This window comes from Cucumis melo, chromosome 6 (assembly GCF_025177605.1).
Source record: "Cucumis melo cultivar AY chromosome 6, USDA_Cmelo_AY_1.0, whole genome shotgun sequence".
Classification (NCBI taxonomy): Eukaryota; Viridiplantae; Streptophyta; class Magnoliopsida; order Cucurbitales; family Cucurbitaceae; genus Cucumis; species Cucumis melo.
In genome coordinates, this window is record NC_066862.1 from 36,006,375 (window position 1) to 36,030,750 (window position 24,376).

General features: G+C 33.9%; 2 protein-coding genes across 4 annotated transcripts; both read right to left on the minus strand.

The window, feature by feature from the left end:
- Window positions 1-1,611: 1,611 nt before the first annotated feature.
- Window positions 1,612-4,260, minus strand: LOC103493369 (protein PLANT CADMIUM RESISTANCE 8). Of its 2 annotated transcripts, XM_051086765.1 has the most exons (6): window positions 4,013-4,260; window positions 3,797-3,881; window positions 3,500-3,667; window positions 2,420-2,491; window positions 1,950-2,162; window positions 1,612-1,858 (listed from the first exon to the last, which is right to left on the minus strand). In XM_051086765.1, the coding sequence occupies exons 3-6, from the start codon at window positions 3,657-3,659 to the stop codon at window positions 1,776-1,778; spliced, it is 528 nt and encodes a 175-aa protein (XP_050942722.1). In that variant the 5' UTR covers window positions 3,660-3,667; window positions 3,797-3,881; window positions 4,013-4,260; the 3' UTR covers window positions 1,612-1,775. The 2 variants fall into 2 exon arrangements, with proteins under 2 accessions (XP_050942722.1, XP_008452303.1); XM_008454081.3 differs by having other exon boundaries at window positions 3,500-4,258.
- A 1,304-nt stretch (window positions 4,261-5,564) lies between these two features.
- LOC103493367 (cytochrome c-type biogenesis CcmH-like mitochondrial protein) lies at window positions 5,565-18,710 on the minus strand. Of its 2 annotated transcripts, XM_008454080.3 has the most exons (5): window positions 18,335-18,710; window positions 17,012-17,098; window positions 7,178-7,355; window positions 6,265-6,396; window positions 5,565-6,171 (listed from the first exon to the last, which is right to left on the minus strand). In XM_008454080.3, exons 3-5 carry the CDS (start codon window positions 7,319-7,321, stop codon window positions 5,971-5,973), a joined length of 477 nt encoding a protein of 158 aa, XP_008452302.1. In that variant the 5' UTR covers window positions 7,322-7,355; window positions 17,012-17,098; window positions 18,335-18,710; the 3' UTR covers window positions 5,565-5,970. The 2 variants fall into 2 exon arrangements, with proteins under 2 accessions (XP_008452302.1, XP_008452301.1); XM_008454079.3 differs by lacking the exon at window positions 17,012-17,098 and having other exon boundaries at window positions 18,335-18,708.
- Window positions 18,711-24,376: the final 5,666 nt, after the last annotated feature.

Here is a 24,376-nt window from a genome sequence, read left to right on the forward strand (position 1 = left end):
TTAACAAAAAGCATAAAGTTAGGGAATATTTTAGATAACTTAACTTTATTTTATATCATTTAAAAGTTGTTCAAATTTGATTTGCAATATAAGTTGTCCCAGAAAGAAGTGAATGGATAGAAAAGAGATGGAAAGGAAGAGTAGAGTTAACAAGAGACATGGAGAGCCTTGGTTGAGGAGGTTCCTCATAAATAAAACCTACCAAATTCTTGGTTTCTAAAGTGTATATATTGTTTAAAATATTGAGAATCTTGAGGCAATCGGCTTCAATGATGAGCTTTCTCTGTGATGGTAGCATGTCGAAGAATTTTCCTAATACTACCATAATACCATACTATCCTTATTCACGCTCCACAATTATTTTAATGAAAATTAAATCATAAAATGGAAATAGTTTCTCAAAAATTGAGATATTTGATAGAGGATGTTTAGGAATATTTTGTTTTGTTTTGCATGATTTTTCAATGAGGATAGGATATCTTCAAATGATGTATTATTCCAACAATACTATTCTATTTCTATGTAAATTTAATATATAACCTAATTCAATTTATACAACATTTTAGTGTCTCCGATAATGTCGGCCAACAAATAATTTAATAAATTATATTTTTCGGTACAAGCGTTGGTGGATTCAAAATTCCTAATTTTAGAATGAAATATCATGTTAATTATCATTAAATCAAACTTGTTTTGGTATAAAAAAATAAATGACATTAAATATTAATTTTGCTACACATTTTTGGAATAATTGATTTTTAAGAGGAAACACGTATATTTGATTGGATAACATAATCGTACTAAGTAACGTTCATTATTAAAGGACGATATGTTTTATGAATAACTATTTTTTCTCGATAACTTAGGGACTATTTGAAAGGTTGATATTGTTTCATGGAAATAGATATTAAATATATGTAATTTGAATGTCTGAATTTTAAATGTCTAGAACGATTAATGTTTCTATTTGAAGTGTAGGATAATTAATATCTAAAAATTAAATATTTATGCTTAATTCAATAATTTATAAAAAATAGAATTATATAATTAATTACTTAACTAAACGCTGAAGATGAATTAAATTTAACGTAAACTAGTTTATTGTTACGTTAATTGGTTATTTAGTTAATAAAGTGAAAAATAAAAGAAATTTTTTTAACTAAACATATTAAATAAATTAATTACTAAAAATAATTAAATTAAAATTAAGAGCAATAATAACTTATATTAAATAGTTAAGATGAAGTAAAATATCAATGTTAGAAATATTAGTTGAAATTGATTAATTCTAAATAATATATTTATTATTCAATAATTAACTAAAATTAAGGGTAATAGATAATTGATATTAATTAAACTATATGTATGTTTCATCTCCCAAACTATATTAATTAAACTATACTTTTGTAGGGTATTAAAAAACTTTTAAGTGGGTTTAATTTTGAAACTCCTAGATAATAATATCTTAGGATTTTAAAAAATGAAATTATGTAAAATAAACAAAGATATTAAATATTGAAAAAAATATATTTTTCAAAAAACTCAATTTTTTGTTTAAACATGTTCAATGGGATTGTTTGATCTACTTTGCTTTCAAATACATTTATAAAGAATGGGAAGACACAAATGGCATTTACATCAGTAACAAAAATCTAACGTGAATCCACAAATTTTAACAAATTCAAAATCTTAGAAAAGGAAGAAATAAAGCAGAAACAGAACCACACACACAGTTGATGGTTGAGAAAATTCAAACACGTTTTCCATTTGTTTTATCAAAACATGGTTTGTGTTGGAGGAGGAACTTTCATTGTTTCGTTTTGTGTTGCTTGTCTTTGAGCCAAAATTCCATTCCATCCTGTACACAACAACTTGCATTAACAAATTATTAATTCAACTTTCCAAACTTCCTTAAAACAAAAAATAAAAGAATTAGAAACTGTAAGTACCTAAAGCTGGGTCAAGTCCTCTTTTTCGAAGTTCTCTAAACTCTTGGCAAAGTGAACAACATGGGCAGAATACATGAGAAATGATATCAGTGTATGGAGCTTCTACCAAATTATATCTCTCTCTCAGTCTTGTTCTGTACTTTGAGCCCATCAACCATTGAGAGCACAAAGCAGGCATCATCAAAGCATATATAAGACTTCCCAAAGGACAGGCTGCAATCAATATCACATATATATTATCATAAATCGACAATCAAATATATACAAACAACGCAGAACAATAGAGAATTGACACATAGATTTACGTGATTCACTAAGAATGTGTTAGTTATGTCCACTGACAAGATGGAGAAAGCACTTTCATTAGATGTAAGATCTTAGACACAATTTGTAACGGACATGGTAATCATATTATAAAAACAGAGGGAATTGAGAAAAGAAAGAAGTTGAAGGTTAAAGGAAAGCTTTACTCAATTCTCCTTGATCCATCACTTCTGCAATCTGTCCGAATGTAACACATGGTAGGAATGCTGTCATGACCGCTGCCAAATACAAACTAATGTGTAAAAGATATGTTCAAAACCCTCAATGTATAACCCTACACTTTAAATTTGGATCTTCAGATCATATGCTAGTCATCAAGAATTTTTAATAGTCAACCGTTAACTAAAAAAGAACAAAAAGATTAAGGTTTACGGTTTAGATCCATGAACATTCATGAAAATAACAATTTAGTTCCAACGATCGTAAATTATAACAACCTAATTGTTGTTGTACTTTAGTTTGTAACAACTTTTTTCCTATACGATAGTTTTTCTTTTTACTGTTTAATCCATACCATGAAAATTTTCATCAAAATTAAGTACTCCGTTTTCGTTATACTACGACTTAGCCCTTGTTTTTTACAAACACATTTGGTCCCTAATCAATTTATGAATTTACATATATATAAGAAAATCTTAGTGAGTGATACCAATATTTTTTCTTCGTATGGACTAAATCATAACATAGAAAGGTTTAGAAACTAAGGTCCCTTCGAATTTTGTTTTTGGTTTTTGAAAATGAAGCTAATAAATAACACTCCTTCTACCTCTAAATTTCTTGCTTTATTATCTATCTTTTACCAATTTTTAAGAAAACCAAGCTAAATTTTGAAAACTAAAGAAGTAGTTTTAAAAAACTTGTTTTTATTTTTGAACTTTAGCTAACATTTCAACTCTTGGTACATAAGAAAGATGTCAACCATTCTAAAATTCGAGAGAAAATAGGTTCATTTTCAAAACGAAAAATGACATGGTTAAAAGACGGAGCTTAAGTTGTTACAAACTAAAGTTCAAACAAAAAAATTGACTTCGAACCAAACAACCCAACACTAAGATGTCAAGAACCCTCTTCTTAATGTTGGATAAAATCATCCATCTCAAAGAACCAAAAACAGCATATACACAAGTTCAAAACACAACAGAATCACAATAAAACAATCTTCCAAAGCAGAGAGACAAGCTTAGAAACATACATAACCATCGACAAATTATGAGCAAAAAACGAACCATTTGTTTCATCTTCATGGCAATCAAACAATCCAGTGCTCCAAACATTCCCACGGACAGTATTTGCCTGATACATAGTTGGACCTGAGAACTCAGTTTCTAGTGTATCCCCACCACCACCATAATTAGTAGCTGGGTTCCCTGTATTTGCTTCATACATTCTTGGACCTGAAAATCCAGGTTGAGCAGATTGTGTAGTTCCACCATAACCATTAGCTGAGCTTCGATCCATCTGTTCTTCACCACAAAAGTATCTACCCAAAGATGAATATGCAATATACAAGATGTGTTTTGTACCTTGATTGCTTGGAAATTGGTCTTTTAAGGAGTTTTCAATGTGGAAATCCTCTCCCCTCCTCCAATTGTACGATTCTTCCACTCACTAATCATAAATAACAATAGTAATAAAACTTGGAATAAAGAGCTGGGTCAACTAAGTTTATCATTTAAATTGAAGTCAACTGATAAAAAAAACGGCAAAGCCCCTTTGTTTGAATGTCTGATTGGATTTACATGATTTCTTAAATGAAGACAGATCTGACTTTTGAGCACCAAAACAGTGTGGTGGCTGCGTTAGTCGTTGACACAATGTAATACCAGTTGGATAGTTGACATAGCAGCTTCAGCAAGAATCTGCATGTGCCAGCACATTGATCTAACATAGTTTGCTTCTCGTATGAGGTCAATGGATTGAAGGATTGAATTGTCTTTTGGGGTTTTGGTATAAAAATGAAAATTGGAACTCGTACATAATTGTATGGGTGAAGTAAAATTTGGGCTAAAATTGAAATTGCACGACTTTTTAAAACTTAAGTTTGTTAACCTTTTACTTACCTTTTATTAAGGTTACATTGTGAATCTCACTCTTGTTTTTTTGTTTCTCGCTCTCAATTTTTGTTTTTTGTTTTTCCTATTTCCTTTTTTATAATGATTAAAATGTTAGTGCTCTTTACTCTCAAGAGAGGAAGAAACTAAAGGACAAATGAGTGAGAGAGAAACTAAGAGCAAGAACACAAAACTAAAGCAAGGCCAAAAAATGAGTGCAAGAACTAACAAAGTGAAGATAAACAAAAACAATGAAGAAATGAGAGCGAGAGTTCATTAACAAAAACAAAAACTTACGAAAGTTCCTTAAACTTCGTAAGTTTCCTTCCTTTTGTTCTAAGAGCTTAAAATATATGGGTAGTCCACTTAATCGTAATAATATTTTTCATAGAAGAGACTAAACTATTACAAAATATGAAGTACAAAAATTAAACTCTTACATAAGATTTTAAGACTAGATTGTTACAAAAGAAATACGAAAAGTAAATTTGTTTCAAACTAACTCAATTCTCCGCAATCCATCACTTCATCAGTTTGTTCAAATGTCTTAGATCGTAGCAATTCTCATTACCGCTGCCAAAACACAAACTACGGATGAGGTTAACATATCTTCTAAATCCCAAGATAAATACTAACATAGTAATATTTCTTCTTAAAAGTTAAAATAGTGTTTTTACACATGTAACCTAGGGAATCTAAGCAACTATTAGTTAAAACACCCATTAACTGAATTTTCAACAAAAAAAAAAAAAAAAAAAAAACTAACAATTTTGTCCATCTTCCTGATAATCCAAGTCATCCAATGCTCCAAACATGTACTTTGGACAGCATTTAGGGTGAAAATATATACTCTGTTCTAGGTCCAGCCACGTTCCTAATATATGCTGTCCAAAGTACATGTTTGGAGCACTGGATGACTTGGATTATCAGGAAGATGGACAAAATGGTCAGTTTTTCTTGCAGAAAATTCAGTTAATGGGTGCATCCATCTGATATTTGGCAAAGAATATATACTCAAAGTTGAATTCGCAATGCTTGTTCTGTAATTGCATGGAGGTTGGTCTTTTAAGGAGTTTTATATGGTGGAAGTCTTCCCTCCATCCCATCCTTATCATTCCACTCACCAACCGTAAAAACTTGCAATAAAACTAAATTGAAGAGTCGCCAACAAAGGTTCATTTATAAAATGGGAGGCTACATTATAAAAGAACTTTGTTCTTGGTTTCAAAAAGTATCCATATTCACTCAAAAGTTGGCTTCCATAAACAACTCAAAACTATCTTGGAGCATAATCCTTTAGAATTTTAAATGAACATAGGGACCAGGAATAGTGTGACAACCTAGAATTGTGTGGCAATCCAAACTTCTGTTCATTGGTGTGTTTCCTTCAGAGAAACCTATGAACCTAACTAGGTAACATCCAAACTGGCCATAAGAAAAACAAATATGAACAGAATTGTAAGGTGCAAGTTCATATTCACAATGTAGGAACATTTTTCTAGCAAAAGTAATCATAAAACCATCGTTGAGTATAATACAGTACAAAAATAGTAATGCTTTCAGATCTGTAATCTAATTTGTAGATCTTCAACATACTCTGAAACTCTTTGAACTGTTGTTCGAGCTAGCAATAAGGAGTAGTTGCCTCATTGCCTACGCCAACTCCTCCACCATGAAGAAGGGGTTCTCTGAGAAGGTGGAGGTGAGAGGAGATCTAACATGGTTTGCTTCTCTTTAGGGGTCAATGGAACACCCCTGACCAGATTTAAAGCCATGATGTGAACATTAGACCTTTGCTTGTGCTTACTATAAGCCCATACTCCTACAGCAGCACCAGCCACTAACACCTATTCCAAAGTGTAATATATTTAGAATTAAAATTAGAAGAAATAGGCAGAACTATTTGCTTAATTCTGAATTTCACACACATATTAACTGACCGGTGATAGCCATAAGCCTGCAGTTTGAAGGTCAAACTTTGGGGTATAAAGGATTGTCTCCCCATAATCATTCTCAAGCTTTTTATAGATCTCCTTGTCCGTTTTCCCCGACCGAATCTCATCACGAATCAACTATGGTTACATAACAAATACAACCCAGTGTGAAGCAAATCTATTGCAAAACAATATTCATCCAAGAATTATGAGGCAGGAAACTTAACAAATCTGTGAGAAATCGGTATGTGGCAAAGATTCAAGGTCTGGTATAACAATCTTTTTCATTCATCATTATGACATAAGAGGCACTGTGATCAAATGAAGTTATTGAAAACTATGCATCATTTTAAAATTTCCAAGGGGATGACAACATAGATAGTTATTCTGTAGATAATCTACTAATCCAAAAGAAGAATTTTTTATTAAAGAAAATCCTGATTTATTTCTATTTCCTTCAAGTAGTTTATGAAATAGAAAACCACTAAATACTATATTTCCCATTTACATGAACCATCTTTTGTGAAACTCTCAACCTCCATTGGTACTTGCCAGAGAGATCGCAGGATTTCTGGCTCAAAGTATGCCCCCATTGACAGGTTATAAATTTTTTCTGGATTGAGATGGTTTTCTAGTTATTTGGATTATTCGGCTCGAGAAGAATCATTGAACTTCAACTTCAGTAACTGCATCCTCTCCTCCTTTACTTGTGAGAGTAAATTAGTATTATAATCACAATTAAAACAAGCCTTAGTAACTACACTTCTCAAGGCATTTTCATCAGAAATCTAGTATCCATATTTCTAAATTTCATCGTTGAAAAGAGAGAAAAAAAAAAAATAAAAAAGGCAATTTGCACAAAAGAGAAAGAAGTGTTAGTTAAATTTTTTAGATTGAAGTTAACCTAAATAACCGATACCTTTCTAAGGAGAATCGCAATATCTGCTTGTGAATCTTCAATGGATTGACTACCGCACTCAATACACCTAACATTGTGACTAATATTTCTTGCTCGGGCTTCCACCAGCTGGGTTTTTTTCAATGCATCCTCATCGATCTCCATTTTAGACACTCTGAAACCTTAAGCCCAGACCCAACTGCAACGCAAGAAAATACCCAGAAATCATTGAATGCAAACTGCAAGTTAAATATAAACCTTTCATAAAAATCAAGCAAGTCAAAGAGAAAACTGTAGCAGATCAAATTCCAGTTAGAAATTACTATCGTAGGATGGAAGAGATGAACTCTCGTTGGGACAATCCGGCGAGAGGTGGCTCACCTCAATCAACCTCACCAAAGAAAAAATGATAGAATAATAAGGCCAAAAGGGTGGTGGATCTATAGAATCAAAGAATCGAGAGGGTGTTTGACCCATGGGTTTGAAATCAAGGGGGTTTGACATTTGAAGTCAAACCGATATTCGGGCATTTGGAATAAAATTCCTGAGATTAAGAAACCAAACACATGTCATCCCGTTCTAGGTTTTCCCATCTAACCTAGATCGTGGTATGATTCTACTCTTTAAAAACATTTCTTTTCCAATATAAGGTTAGTAAAACACCTTTCAAAAAATTCTATAAAAATTTCGACAGAGTCTCTCCCAAAAAAGGACTATTCACACCTGGAAAATTGAAGAAAATCACACTTCCATAATTTTCAACTAAATAACATCGAGTGTGTCTCACCACGCACTCATCCAGACAATTCCAAATTATTATTTGCACATAATGAGTAAAGGCGGCCATGTAGAAAAGGTCTGTATGGTGGAATGAGACAAGATAATGCATAGGGGCGGGGCGGGGCGGGGCGGGGCGGTGTTTGGGGGACGGTTTAACACTGTGGGTTAGTAACCCGTGTTTGGTACTAAGGTTATGGAAGAAGAAGAAGAAGAAGAAGAAGATCGTTCTTTGCGGTTGATTAATGGATTAAAATCTTTTGCCTTATTTTCTCAGTCTTGGCTATGCTCTGTTCTTTTGGCTGAAGAGAGAAATGGACTAAGAATTGTGGAAGGTAGCACACATTCTTCTTGATCTGAAAGTTCTCTTAGTTTTACGTTTAGATTGTATAAAAATAATAGAAGGATGTGTTCTGCCTTTAAAAGAAAGGTTTCTGACGTTCTAAGTTTACATTAAAGTCCAGGCACAATTGAAATGGAGTTGGAGGTGGAATGTGCAAATGGTTTTATCTCCGCTAATGGTAGCATTTATGAGTTGTGACAAAACCTTCTTAAAAGTAACAAAGATAATAAAAACTGACAAACTAGTCATTTGGAGAATAGGTTCTACATTGCTAGTACAGGCACTGAGCATACATAGAACATCCACAAATATACAAATGAGCGTGTGAGATTTTCCAGAGTACAAGGTATCATATAGGCAATGTTCACAAGATAACTCGGTCGAGGCTTGGAGCAATCCACTTCTGGAATTTTAGATTAATCAAAAATAAAGATTTAATAGTGCATTTCTCTCTTCAGCTAAAAAAATGGAGTAACTGTAAAATGCCTCTTTACTCCTTACTATGGTCCGTACCATTTTAATATGCCCTATAATGGTAATATGCCCTATAATTTTGTTCGTGGTTACTGCATAACATATCCGAAGTGAGTGCAAACAAGTCTTACTTTTGTTGTGCCTTTTATCAGAACAATTTATCATGTTACATGAGATTCTATTTAGTCTTAAGTTAGTAGAATTTGTTAAGAAATTATTTGAAAATTGGTCAACTGTATTTACTAATTTAATAACATTAGAGATAGAGGTCGTCGTTTAAGAGAGTAAGCCAAACTGTTACAATATATATTTTCAACGCTTTCGTTATAAAAAAATATGAAATAAGAATTTTTTTTTTACATCTACAATGTGAATTGGAAAAAAAAATTAATAAGTAAAAAAAAATTCATAACCCTACCCACATAACCTTTCCCCCAAACACATCTTATCATAAAATCCCCATAAACCTACCTACATAACCCTTCCCCCAAACACATTTTATTCATAACACTATCATAACCCTTCCCACGTAACTCTTCTCCTAAACACTTATTATCATAAAACTACATTTCTAAACTCTTCCCCCAAACAAGGGTTATGATAAAACTAGGTTTATCGTAACACTAGTTTTATCATAACACTAACCCTTCCATAACTCACTCAACCCTTCCCCCAAACGCACATTAAAAGATGTGTATTGCGTTTAGCTTGAGCAATGAGAAGTGAACCAGGGTTATTTCCGGATGCTGTTGATGGAAAGGACATTACATTAGTCTAAATGCAAGATGCTGAGTCTTAGCGTAAGGAATGGTTCATGTTTTTGGTGAAAAGGAATGTGGATGACTAATGTGTGTTTTATATTTTATTGAAATGAGACGTTGAAAGCATGTTTATGAAATGAAAACGAATTTTTAATGATTGAAATGTATTCCCAAAGGATTTCAAAAATATCACTCACGAAGTCTTTTGACTTGTGTTTTAGGTTTTTCCCTCTCCCAGATTGTAAGAAGCTAAGCGATCTTTAGAAAGGTAAGCAATCGAGGCTAAGCGATCGAGTTGAAGAGCTAAGCGATTGTCGAGAACTGAAGACTGTGAAGGCTTTTAGCATTCTTTGTTAATCTCTTATTTTGAGAGTTGTGCTGCATTTCTAAAGTTGTTGTTAATTACTGTTAAGTTTGCATGGTAATGGTTAATGGTTCAAAGTTTTTAAATCACGTTTCGTTTCACACGACAAGTTTAAGAATGGTGTGCGAGGCAAGACGTGACAATATCATATAGTGAGTTTGCCCGCGACTTTCAAATTTAGTACGGCTGACTTGTACACCGAGTTAGGACAAGTGCCAGGCAATCGCTCGTCCAATATATGAAAGGTTGCGATTGTGACAAGCGGTATCAAAGCTTTGTTAGCTCCTTGTCTAAGTGAGATGCAATTATGTCAACAATGAAACAACTGTCGAAGTCGCAGTCTGAGCGACTGACTGAGATTGAAGAGAAATTCTTGTATATGAGAGAATTGTTAGACGAAGTAAGATTTCTCTAGACCTGACTGGATGGGTTGGACGAAAAGGTTAGAGAATTAGATGCATTGAATGCTAAGGTAGACGAACTACCCATAAATGAATTGATGTTGAGGATTGATTCAATAGAACATAAAACCGCCCAAGAGGGTAGTTTTGAACATGGGAGTAGCCCTTTGAGTTTAGTCACACACATGGAAAAGTGTGTCGAAAAGCTTGACTATTCCCAGAAGGCCATGCTAAAGTTGTTTTAGCGATCTTTCAGGCAACTTTAGAGCCACGTTAGAGACAATCAAGGTCGAAATGGCCGAGATGAAAGTGCAAGTAAATTTATCAATGCGATCAATAGGAAACAGACCACGAATCAAGCATGTATTGTTTCGCCGAAGTTCAAGATCCCGAAACCCAAAGCTTTCAATGGGAACTGCAATGCTAAAGAGCTTCAAATTTTCATCTTTGATATGGAACCATACTTTAAGGCATTGGAACCAACTCTGAGGAAACTAAGGTGACCTTAGCCTCTATGCATCTATGCATACGGTGCTGACTTCTTAGCCTTGTTAGTGTATACACAGACGACATCGTGATTACTGGAGCAAATGAGTCTCATATTACACAATTAAAGATCCTCCTAAATAAAGAAGTTTAAGTTAAAAGATTTAGGAGAACTGAAATACTTGATGGGGTTAAGCTAGCAAGATCTTCTCAAGGGATTTTTCTATCCCAAAGACATTTCACTTTACAACTACTATAAGATATTGATTTTCTTGGTTGAAAACCAGAACCTGTATCTATGGATCCTAGATTCAAACTGAGTAAGGCCAATAGTGAGCCCTTGAAAGATTCCTCTACATATTGAAGGATGATTGATAGGTACTTTATCTTACTATAACAAGATCGGATATTAGTTTTATTGTCAACAAGCTAAGCCAATTTGTGTTTCAACCTTGTCAAGCTCACCTTTCCGCTCCCCATCACTTATTGAAGTACTTGAAAAATGCTCTAGAACAAGGTGTGATTCTTCAACCAACCAAAAACTTTCAATTGAAAGCATTCAAACTCAGAGTGGGCATCATGTGTTGATACTCGACGTTCGACCTCCATGATTTTGCATTTTCTTGGGAGATGCTCAGTGTCATGGAAGTCCAAGAAGTAGAATGTAGTCTCAAGATCTTCAGCAGATGAAAAATATTGATCCATTGTGTTGACAATGTGTGGACTGATTTGGTTACAGTCCTGGTTAAAAGATTTGCAACTTCTTTCCTCAAACACTATCTTATTTTGTGACAATCAAGTTGTTGTCCACGTTGCCTCTAATCCAACCTTTCATGAACAAACAAAACATATAGAACTCAATTGTCACTTCATAAGAGAGAAAGTTCTGTTCGGTTTCTTGAAGATTTTTACCAATCAATTCCTGAATTCAACTCGTAGATACTCTCACAAAGCCACTTACATCTATTGTTTTGTATCCATCATTTTTATCCAAGATGGGTTTGTTGAATATTTTCAATCAGGGGGAGTATCACATATAAACTGAAGTTTGTTATTCAGTTATCAATTAGTTTTATCTCACACTTGATGTCATGCCCAATGTATATAATAAGACAGACTTATTTTTACCCTTCTTCCTTGTTAAACCTTATGTTTCTTTCTACTCTCTTTTCTACCTATTTTATTTCTTGTTATTGATCTTATAGTAACATTGTGTGTAACTTGTGTGATCATCTATGGTAAATAACCCTTCTTTGAAGATGAGTTCTAGAGCAATAAGCTTCAACTTCAACCAAACTCATAAAGGTTACAACACCCACGAATCTGAAAGAAGACCATCTGCTTTCTACCACTTTACTAAATTAAACAGTCACCATTCATAATTAATTAATTATTATCCCCAAAGAAATTAATATATCACAACTCCGTCTCATAATCAAGCATTACCACAAAAACTACTTTTATCTTTTTTTGATAAGAAACCAGGAATAACAATCCACATAACCAAGATAGATATGTTACACAAGAAAATGTCAAGAGCAATGCAAAAACAATATTGTCATTGGAAAAAAAATGATTATTTTGTACCACAAGCTTTGAATTTGGAAGTAACATAAAATGACTACATTTTTGTAACATTGTCAATTGCAAAAGGTGTTAACCATATTCATTACCTAAATGACTACCTTTATCAGCAAAGAATAGTTTGTTGTTAGACCCCTTATTAGGTAAGTGTACAGTAGAAGGAAGAAGTAGATCTTTTTAAAAAACACGTGGGATATAAGTAGGTCGGTGGGCGGGAAATGGAAAAGTTGCTTCCAGTAGTGTAGCAGGGGAGAGTAAAGGAAATACTTCATTTCCGATCCGCACCATCACCTTGAGGAGTTCCGGTCCAAATGAAAATCGGAGGGAAGAGTCTTATAAAAGGCTACCCGATGCTGAGTTTTAGGCCAGGAAAGAGAAAGAATTGTGTTTTCGTTGCAATGAGAAGTATTCTGCAGACCACAAGTGTAAAATGAAAGAACAACGTGAATTGAGGATGTTCGTGGTGACAGAAGATAAAGGAGAATACGAAATTGTAGAAGAAGAAAAAGAAGAAAAAAAGGAGTTGGGCCGCATAGAAATCAATGAGGATATTACTACTGTGGTTGAATTATCAATCAACTCAGTAGTTGGATTAAATGATCCCGGGACTATGAAAGTGAGAGATAAACTGATGGGAGAGGATGTGATTATATTGATCGATTGTGGAGCGACGCACAACTTTGTGTCAGAAAAGCTGATGAAGAAGCTCATTTTACCCATCAAAGAAACCTCACAGTATGGAGTGATCTTAGGTTCTGGGGCTGCAGTACAAGGTAAGGGAATCTGTGAAAAATTGGAAGTGCAGTTGAACAATTGGAAGATAGTAGAGGATTTCCTGCCCCTAGAACTTGGTGGTGTTGATGTAATTTTGGGTATGCAATGGCTATATTCTCTAGGAGTGACTACAGTAGACTGGAAAAATCTGTCATTGACTTTTTCTGATGATGGGAAATCTATGAATATTAAGGGAGATCCTAGTCTAACGAAAGCAAGGATCAGCCTCAAAAATATGATGAAAAACTGGGGAGATAAGGATGCCAGGTTCTTGATTGAATGTCGATCAATAGAAGTGAAAGCTGTAGAGAGTAATGACTGCTGTTTGCAAAATGCAGAAGTTTTGAGCAATGGCCCGATCAACTCTGTCATTAGTCAGTTCCAAGATGTTTTTGAGTGGCCGGAAAAACTACCACCACGAAGGGAGATAGAACATCATATCCACATGAAGAAGGGAACCAATCCCATTAATGTTCGTCCATATCGATATGGTTTTCATCAAAAAGAAGAGATGGAGAAGTTGGTGAAAGAAATGTTGAATTCTGGGGTAATAAGACCGAGCACCAGTCCTTATTCTAGTCCTGTTTTATTGGTCAAGAAGAAGGATGGTAGCTGGCGTTTTTGTGTAGATTATAGAGTAGTCAATAACGCCACGATTCTGGATAAATTTCCTATTCCGGTAGTAGAAGAATTATTTGATGAGCTTTGTGGAGCAACTCTGTTTTCCAAGATTGATTTGAAGTCCAGATATCATCAAATCAGAATGGCCGATGAGGATGTAGAGAAAACTGCTTTCCGAACACACGAAGGACATTATGAGTTTTTAGTAATGCCCTTCGGGTTGACCAATGCACCGGCTACTTTTCAAGCCTTTGATGAATACTATCTTCAAGCCATTCCTAAGAAAATTTGTATTGGTTTTTTTTGATGATATACTAGTATATAGTAAAAATGAGGCTGATCATGTAGTGCACATGGGAAAAGTGTTGTCAATTTTACAGCAACATGAACTATATGCTAACCAGAAGAAGTGTCATTTTGCACAGAAAAGAATAGAGTATCTGGGTCATGTGATTTCTGGAGAAGGTGTGGCAGTGGACCCGAAAAAGATTAGAGCTATATCCGACTAGCCACAACCCACGAATATAAAGGAAATCAGAGGATTCTTGAGCTTAACGGGGTATTACCGTCGTTTTGTGCGCAATTATGGAGCTATTGCTGCTCCTTTAACTCAGTTGTTAAAGAAGGGAGGGTTTAGATGGACTGAAGAAGCAACCATGGCTTTTGACAAGTTGAAATCAGCGATGCTATCCTTGCCGGTATTAGCCCTTCCAGATTTCAATCAACCGTTTGAAATAGAAACTGATGCGTCTAGTTTTGGAATTGGAGCGGTCTTAGTTCAAGACAGAAGGCCGATAGCATATTATAGCCATGCGTTAGCTTTGAGAGATAGGGCCCGGCCAGTGTATGAAAGGGAGCTTATGGCTGTTGTTGTATTGGTGGTACAAAGATGGCGACCTTATTTGTTGATAGGAAAATTTAAAGTGAAAACAGATCAGAGAGCACTGAAATTTTTGTTAGATTAGAGGATAATACAGCCTCAATATCAAAAATGGATAGCCAAACTTTTGGGTTATTCATTTGAAGTAGTTTACAAGCCGGGAGTTGAAAATAGAGCAGCTGATGCATTATCCAGAAAGCCAGACGAAGTACATTTGTTTGGGCTGTCCGTACCAGTTACTATCGATCAGGAAGTAATTAAAAAGGAAGTATCCCAAGATCCAAAGTATGAGAAGATTGTAAAGCAAATTAAGCAATTTGAGGAACCAACTGAGAGCAAATATTCATTGCAGAATGGCTTACTGATGTACAAGAACCGACTGGTAATTTTAAAGCATTCTTCTTTAATACCAGTAATTTTAGACACTTTCCATAATTCTGTGGTTGGGGTCACTCTGGATTTTTGAGAACTTATAAACGAGTAGCCACTGAATTGTATTGGGATGGGATGAAGGCTGATATTAAAAAACACTGTGAAGAGTGTTTAACATGCCAAAGAAGTAAATCATTGGCTTTATCCCCGGCTGGTTTGTTGGTGCCGTTGGAGATTCCTCAGTCCATATGGAGCGATATTTCAATGGATCTTGTGGAAGGCCTTCCAAAATCTAGTGGATTTGAAGTGATTTTGGTTGTGGTAGACAGATTAAGTAAATTATATGGACATATCTTACCCCTGAAACATCCATTTACTGCTAAGCTGGTGGCAGAGTTATTTGTGAAAGAAGTAGTAAGGTTGCATGGATTTCCCTTGTCCATTGTGTCAGATAGAGACAAGATATTTCTTAGTCATTTCTGGACTGAATTGTTTCGATTATCAGGCACTAAACTGAATAAAAGTACAGCCTATCATCCTCAATCGAACGGCCAAACTGAGGTTGTCAACAGAGGAGTGGAGACTTACTTACGGTGCTTTTGTAATGAGAAACCTAAGGAGTGGGTTAAGTGGCTGCCATGGGCGGAATATTGGTATAATACCACCTTCCAACGGTCTATCGGCATGACTCCATTTCAGATTGTTTATGGACGACAGCCTCCTACTATTTTTTCTTATGGAAGCTCGCTTTCTAAGAACTCAACTGTTGAAGAGATGTTGCAAGAAAGGGATGTTGTTTTGATTTCTTTGCGTTTTGCGCTTAGCACAAGAACAAATGAAAGTGTATGCGGATCGTAAAAGGAGAAATGTAGAATTTTGTGTGGGTGATTATGTGTTTCTGCGTATTCGACCCTATCAACAGGTTACTGTGCATAGTAGACGAAATGAAAAGCTTGCTCCTCGGTTTTTTGGGCCGTATAAAATTGTAGAGAAAGGGCCTGTTGCTTACCGCCTTCAGTTACCAGAAAGTTCAAAAATTCATCCTGTTTTTCATGTATCACAGTTGAGAAAATTAGTTGGACAGCATGAGGATTCACAGCCAACTATTCAGTTTGTTGATGAGAATTATGTGTGGAAATCTATTCCGGAAGAAGCTGTTGAATATCGTAAGACCGTGGCTGGGCAATGAAGCTACTTGGGAGTCTTATGATGAAATGCAGTTAAAATACCCAACTTTTCACCTTGAGGACAAGGTGAATTTAAAAGGGGAAAGTAATGTTAGACCCCTTATTAGGCAAGTGTACAGTAGAAGGAAGAAATAGATTTTTTTAAATAAAAACACGTGGGATATAAGTAGGTCGGTGGGCGGGAAAAGTGAGTATAAGAGTGTTTGTCTTTTGGGCGGGAAAGGGGGGATTGTTGTAAGAACATGTTTTTTCTGAATTCTTCTGGAGAGAGAGGAACAGAAATTAGCTTGTACAGAGGATTGAGACATACTCAATCCTTAATATTCTACTGAAATTGAATCAATAAAGAAGCAAATTCATACGACATTTGTTTGTTTTTTTTCCAATGAGAAACCATAATTCTAATATTGGCATAATGAAGAAAGGGTAACAATCAGAGATTAAAAATGATTATGTTAATGCAATAAGCAACTGTAAAAAGTGTAATAAAACGAAGAAGAGCTAGCAATCAGAGATTGTTGCATTTTAACAATCAGAGATTAAAATGTGTTTGATATCAGGCAAGAGCTTTAATTTTCGTTAAAAATAATGGAAAAAAAAGAAATAATAGGAATGAAAATACACCTGTTCGTTTCATTAATTGCAGGTAAGACTTACAACCACAACATGAGAAACACATCGTCTCAAATTCCATAAATAGCCAGATTGAATTATCAAACATGGAGAATCTATAAAATTCTACATATCAAAATTGCTTTGAGAAAGTGCATAATGCACTCCGTAGTAATAAATATCATAGTAAGAAAAGGAGGAATAAATTAGATTTAGCACCTTGAGGATGTGCTTTGCAGATCTAACTGTAATCTTATTGTAACAAAGGTCCCATAAATGGGGTAAATGTCTAGTGCCCTCAGCAACCTGTTGAAAATAGTTGCAAAGTAAATCTTTATTTAAGGGCATACCACTAATACAAGGACATCAAAATGTTAGTGTGATTCGTTATGAACATAGATGCTAACTTTTCCAATATACCGAATATTAATTCAATGAACACGGAGCGCCTCAGTCAATTGACTTGCAAATCAAAGAAAAAATACAAATGAAATTGATCATTTCAAGAACTACATTCAGAGGCTTCAAGGTATTGTGGGTGTGGATGAAAGTAAGAGGATTATTAGCAATGCTTTGGTTGTTATTAGTGCAGGAACCAATGACTTGAACATCAATTTTTATGACCTTCCCACTAGGCAGTTGCAGTACAATATTAGTGGCTATCAAGATTTTCTTCAGAATAGGCTACAAAGTTTGATCAAGGTAAGTTATACAATACGCACATCATAAGAATCCAAAGGCTAAATTATAACTTTCCATTTCAGTTTATCCCTATAGTCTTAAGAAAGTTTAGTAAGTCTTTAAACTACAGTCCTATTTTCAAAAGGTTACTAATCTTGTTACTATTAGTTTACACTCGAATCAACTATATATATATATATATATATATATATATATAAAGACTTTAACTCCGTTTAACAGGAAATTTACCAACTTGGATGCCGGCCTCATTAAAATTTTATCTTATAAAAGGGATAAAATTGATGAACAATCAATAAGACAACACTATTCATGACATGTTTTCAACTAGGGGTTCACACATTAGTAGTAATGATGTTTGATTTCTTGTGTTCTAAGTTCTCAACTAGGGTGTTCCTAATATCTTGTATTCAAGAAATCAAACTTCTCACTTTCAAGATCTCAAAACCTCTCCTTCTCAACTTGAAAAGAGAGTAAGAAAAAACAAATCATTTTCTTCCCCAATAAAATCCATTAGAATAAAATATACTGTTCACGGGAGTTTCAAAACCAAGATTAATGATCGACTCTTCTGATCCAAAATGTAACAAGAAAACCAAAACAGTTTGTAAAACAAATATAAAAGATTCTTTAAACCTAAAGCACATCTCACAATGCCAACCCTTCCTCACATGGCCGTAATTCCTCATTATAATACTCAAATTGCTACTAAGAGAACCCTCATTCCACTATAAATACTCACATTACAAGCTTCTACACTCACACCGCCCTAAAAAATTTAAAAGAAGGAACAAAAAGTAGCAATCAATAATTATGTAAGTTTCAGATGAAGAAAAGTTTTACCTGATGCTTGGTGAGCCTTCTGCGAATGAAACAGACTGAGGAATGAATGTGAGCAGAAACGGACGGAGAAGGGAGGAGAAGCAACTCACGGTAAGGTAAACTCCAAGTTCACGCGGCTGGATCGTTTGCGAGAGAGAGGAAAAATCGTGCGAAGCTGAACCGGAGAGAGAGACGGCGCCGACACAAAATTGTGAGGGTTTTTTTAGGGAGTTCGCAAGAGGGAGACGCCCAAAATTGTGACGGTTTGAGAGAGAGACGGCAGCGGCGAAAAAATCGTGAGGGGTTGAGGGAGAGAGACGACGGCGAAAAGAAAAATAGTGAGAAACATTTCAACGACTTTGCGAGAGGGAGGAAAATTGGTGGCAAGTAAGGAAAATATTGTTTTTTTTAAGGTGATACAAAAATTATGTACCTTGTATAATTTGTGTCAACAAAAATTACATTATGTTATCATTAAAAATTTCATATCATTAAAATTCATTCTCTTAGCGGTAAAACTTTTCAAACAAGTACGACGGTGCATGGAAATAAAGACATATCTTCATTTGCCTATCACCTCCCTCATTTCAAATCTTAAGTGTCTAAGTGTCCAAACCAATTGATCAATCAATGGTACATGAAGTTCCACGTTCTAAAATAATCAACGTTGAAATACTTGAGAGAATAAAATAATATTATTTTTTCTTTTAACAAATATTTTCATCCGATAGAATATGCGAATAAATTAACAAACTTAGTAGATTTAAATTTTAATTATTAAACGTGGGCAAAAAAAGAGAAAACTCAAAATTCATTTTAATAATAATAATAATAAGACAATAAATTCGTCAAAGTGGTTTTCAAGTTGAATCTTGAAACCCATCCAAGTGATTACTTAGTCATTGAGTCGTGTGGTTTTTTATTTTTCATTTTTTGGAAGAAAATCAAACTCAATGGATTCCATTAAAACTTGTGGATTTACCGTATGCGGTTTCATAAAGTTCTTATTCAACATGTGGATTCCATACAACATTATTTTTGCAACACCTAATTTTAAGTAATGTCTTTTTCTATTTTTTTTTTCTTTTTCCATTCTTCTTTTATACAATATATTATTGTTTGTGAAAGTAAAGAATAAGTTTAACACACTGCCACTTTTATTATTATTATTATTATCTTGCATTATCAATATTGTAGTAGCTAGTAATACTATTATTACTTAAATATAATATTATATGCAGATTTCAACCTTTAGTATTTAATAACTAATATTTTGATGAATATGTTTAAATTAAACATTTATATTTAAGTTATATACACGAGAATTTCGATATGTAATTAATTATTAAGTTGCACTAAAAAAAATCAGGTTAAATTAATCATTTACATAAAAATATTCAGTGAAAACTAACTATTTAATTACAAAATTTCAACCAATTTTCTCTAATTTAATTAATTTCTTTCCAAAGAAAATGGAAAATGATTCTTCGCATTAATTCAAGCATCGCAACTTCTTTGCTACAATCTCTTTAAAATTAAATGAGATTTTTTTTGCAAATACGAAAAGTGAAGCCCAGAGATAGGGACAAGAGAAACAACTCAAACCTCATTCCATCTCATGAATATCTTTAGGCTCAACACCAACAATAAAATTTAAATTGATATCGATATTAAATATTCACGAATATCTTTTTATAAATACTCGTAAAATAGAATAAATGTCAAATATTCAATCCAACATCGGGTTTGGAAGTAAAAACAACTTAAAAATTAACCTAAAGAATTATTTCTAAAGAATTATTTAAAAAACAATGAAAAGCAAAAGATTTAGTAGAACACCACTAAATTACAAAAAAAACCTCGCTACATAATTTTACCTTAACGTATGAATATTTTGTTAGCAAATGGAATTGACATAGATATTTAATAATGAATGAGGACAATTTAGTAATTTAAGTTTGAAAAATAAAATAATTAGTCCTTGAAATCACAGGTAACGTTAATAAATAAACAATTGAAAGAAGAAAACAGCGTAAACGCCTTTTTCACAAAATCCAGGAATCCTCCTGCACCCAAGCACCTTGTTTTCTCCTCAAAACCATGGCTTCCAAAATCTTCCTCCTTTCCCTTTAATTTTCCCTTTCTTTTTCCTCTCTCTCTATAAATACTCACATCTCACCAAAATTCCCACAAGCCCATTACAAATCTCTTCTTCTTCCTTCTTCTTTCTTCTTCTTCCTTTCCTCCCATCAATTCAATTCACCAAACCTAGAAAAACAGAGACTGTGTAAAAAACAGAGCAGCATGTCTAGGAGCGCAGTTTGCAGAGCATGGTTCGTGGCGGCGAGCATCGGGGCGGTGGAGGCGTTGAAGGATCAAGGGGTTTGCCGGTGGAATAATGTGATTAAATCTCTTCAACAACATGGGAAGACCAAAGTTAGATCTTACTATCAAGCTAAGAAGCTCTCTGCTTCTTCTTCTTCCGCCATTGCTTACCAGATCAATAAGTCTAGAGAGGATAAGATGAGGAAAGTTATGGATTTGAGCTGTTTGGGACCTAGTACTATTAGATTCTAGAGATGTTTTTTGTTTATGGGTGGGTCTTGGTCATGTGGGTAGAAGATATAATGTTCTTACCAAAAGAAAAAAAAAAAAAAAAAACGAAAAAAGAAAGTACTTCTAGAGAAATGATATATATAGGTTGTTTCTTCTCTTGTTTTTGTATCTGTTTGTGATGGTTTTTGTGTTTGAAGTTTTGTAATGAAGCTTCAATTCACTTTCTTTTTTGTAAATAGCTTTGGGTTACATATTAATGGACATTCAAATTCAAATCTTCCTCTCTCCTAAAGTGGGGATGGAGAAGAATACTCTGTTTGTCTTTTTTTCTTTCCATTTCCCTTTATTGGGACCAAGACATATAATGTTTTGAGCACAGATCATCAAAGGTTTCAATTTCAAAATCAATTAGCTATTTGTCGAAAAGATTATAGGCATCTCATCGTTCTCGTAAAAGGGTTCTGATTTGGGGATTGAAAATTAAACCTAATACTTCAATTTCAATTTGGTGGAAGAGTTGAATGCTTTGGAAAATTTTTAAAAGAAAACAAGTTTTTAAGGATTGTTTTTAACTAAAAATAAAAAATGAAACAATTAGAATTAGCAAATGAAGCTGATTTTTTTTTATTATTATTATTAAAACTAATGTTTTAATTTTAATACGTTGAGATGAAATCTCATATATATTTTTTTATTCTTCAATCTCAAGTTAATTTGTAGGGAAGGTTGCCATTTTAATTAGATGAAATAAAATATAATTTCGGTCCCATGTTCGCGCTTTGGTTTTTAATATAATCTATGTACCTTTAATCCCACGTTTTCTCCCAACGTTAAAGAATAAAAAGTGCTTAATATATATTATTACACAAAATTACCTATTTGGTCTTAATAAATAGGTCGATTTCTTTTTAGAACATAAAACAGCTAAAACTACCCATTTCAATACCATTGTCTGCTTTAATACTGTTAATGTGTAATATCTTTTGTAATTATGAATATTTATTTATTCAATAAAATATTATCACATGGTATCAGAGCTTAATGTAGGTTTACTGGTTAGCTGTCGTCGTTGCCTCCTCGGCGATGAAACTCGCTGACGACGTTCTTTGCTCATTGTCTCTCCTTCCCAATATCCTCTGACTCGATTGAAACCCAGTCTCCGCATCCGCTCTCCGTTCGCGTGAAACCCAGTGGAAGCCATCAGCCGCCCTTTCTCCATTTGCATCAAACAGCAAAACCTCCTTTCTTAACCACTTTTCGGTCTCCGTGAAATCCAGTCGAAGCCATCCATCGCTCCGTTCTCCGGTCTCTGTTTGCTTTAAGACAAAGCCATCCGTCTTCGTTCGCATCTTCACTATTCCGACCTAATTCGGCACATATCGGCTCATCCATCTCTGCCCTATTATGCGCTCCGTTCGGCCTAGCCATTCGCGACGAAGGGCAAATCGTCAACCTGAACATATTCGACCAAATTTGTCCCTATTCGTCCGTTCAACCTCAGCATAGTTCCGCGGCCCTATTGCTCATCACCACCGCTCTCTGAGTTTTAATTTTTTCTTGTGTAGATCTGCTCAATCTTTCGTTATTATCTGAAGTTTTCCTTTAAGATATGTGTTTATGCTTTGTTTATTTGATAGCTGACTTGTTTCTTATTGTGAGTAGATGGAGAAAAGTGAAATTGCTCGTTCAATTAACACTATTCTTGATGTCTCTAATTATATTACATGGGCAAATCAAATAAAAAGCTTTTTAATTGGATGAAAATTATGGCATATTGTCACCAATGATATAACCAAAACAACCAAACAGGACAAAGAATGTGATAGAAAATTTGTCGAACACCTCGAAGATTGGGACAACAAAAATCATCAGATTATTACCTGGCTTAGTAACACATCAATCCTTGCTATCCATACACAATTTGATGCATTTGAAGATGCTAAGGAGTTATGGAATTTTTTGTCTACACGGTTTAAATCTGTCAGATTAGCTCATTACTATCAGTTGTACAATAGTCTTATCAATCTCAATCAAGATGTTGGTCAATCTATTAATGAATATTTAGCAGTGCTTCAACCACTACTACAAAACTGTAGTTAGTTGACGCTTTTTAACTGTCAAGTATTGGTTTACTTGACGCTTTTCAATGTGTCAACTAATCCAGTGTCAAGAATAAGGAAGGTTTACTTGACAGTTTTTACGTGTCAAGTATAATTATACTTGACATTGAAAAAGCGTCAAGTATATACTTATACTTGACAGTTTTTATGCGTCAACTAATCCAGTGTCAAGAATAAGGGGTTTATTTTTTACAGTTTCGAAGTGTCAAGTATAATTATCTTGATATTTAAAACACGTCAATTATGGAATTATACTTGACAGTGTTTATGCGTCAAATAATCATGTGTCAAGAATAATGGGGTTTTATTTTTGACATGTTTTACACGTCAAGTGAAATTATACTTGACAGTTTATAGGTATTAAGTATATAAGGTTTGTTCAAATAAAAAATTATATATTTTGAAATATCCATATATTTTATCATTAACCTGTTTTGAAGTCCAACAATATTAAAATACACATCAATTAAAAATTTGAAATCAACTCAAACTTTCCATCAAAGAAGTTGCATAGATATATCAATAAACCACATATATAAGTTTGTGATTACATAGTTAATTACAACATATATATATGTGTAGCCCAAACTTCTAACAATAGCCTAAACTTTCCATCAATGTGTCGATATATAAACAAAATATATATGTAGCCTAAAGGTGTCGTTACCATATCAAAACTAGTTCACACCTATATCCCACTATCAACAAAATATCAACAAAACTAGTTCACCTATATCCCACTATCAACAAAACTAGTTCACCTATATAATCAGTATCAACAAAATAACAATAAAACTAGTTCACATATATCCAGTATTAACATAATTTGTCTATCTAACCCAAAAAGAACTTAGTTATAACCATTTCACATGTGGCCACCCAAAAAATCAGCAAGCTCCATTCGTACTTCGTCCAACTCGAGTTGACTGTATGAGGTCCTAGTATCAATCTGATATAAAACCCAAAATATTGAAGTTAATACTTTGATTACTTGAATTTAATTTATAAAATAATTCAAACAATCATTTAAACACAACTTACCAAATTTGTGACTACTACGCTCCTATTGGTGATTATATTTCTCATGTATCTCATCACATAGTATCCACATTCAACTACTCCAACTTGCAAAGGACACTGTAAATACATAGTACCCAATATAATGCATATTGCCAAGAAACCACACATAGTACCCAATATAGAGCATATTGCCAAGAAACAACCACATAGTATTCATATTGCCAAGAAACAATTACATAGTATCCAAAATAGTGCATATTGTGAAGAAACAATCACATACTATCCAATATAATGCATATTTCCAAGAAACAACCACATACTACCCAATATAATGCATATTTCCAAGAAACAACCACATACTACCCAA

Excerpts from the sequence above, each read along its gene's own strand:
- LOC103493369 (XM_008454081.3), bottom strand. The coding sequence starts at position 3,731 with ATGGATCGAAGCTCAGCTAATGGTTATGGTGGAACTACACAATCTGCT. Across the intron at positions 2,163-2,419 it reads GATGGATCAAGGAGAATTGA|CCTGTCCTTTGGGAAGTCTT; the intron begins GTAAAGCTTTCC and ends TATTGATTGCAG. Across the intron at positions 1,859-1,949 it reads AGGACTTGACCCAGCTTTAG|GATGGAATGGAATTTTGGCT; the intron begins GTACTTACAGTT and ends TGTTGTGTACAG.
- LOC103493367 (XM_008454080.3), bottom strand. The coding sequence starts at position 7,321 with ATGGAGATCGATGAGGATGCATTGAAAAAAACCCAGCTGGTGGAAGCC. Across the intron at positions 6,397-7,177 it reads TTGCGATTCTCCTTAGAAAG|TTGATTCGTGATGAGATTCG; the intron begins GTATCGGTTATT and ends ATGTAACCATAG. Across the intron at positions 6,172-6,264 it reads CAGGCTTATGGCTATCACCG|GTGTTAGTGGCTGGTGCTGC; the intron begins GTCAGTTAATAT and ends ACTTTGGAATAG.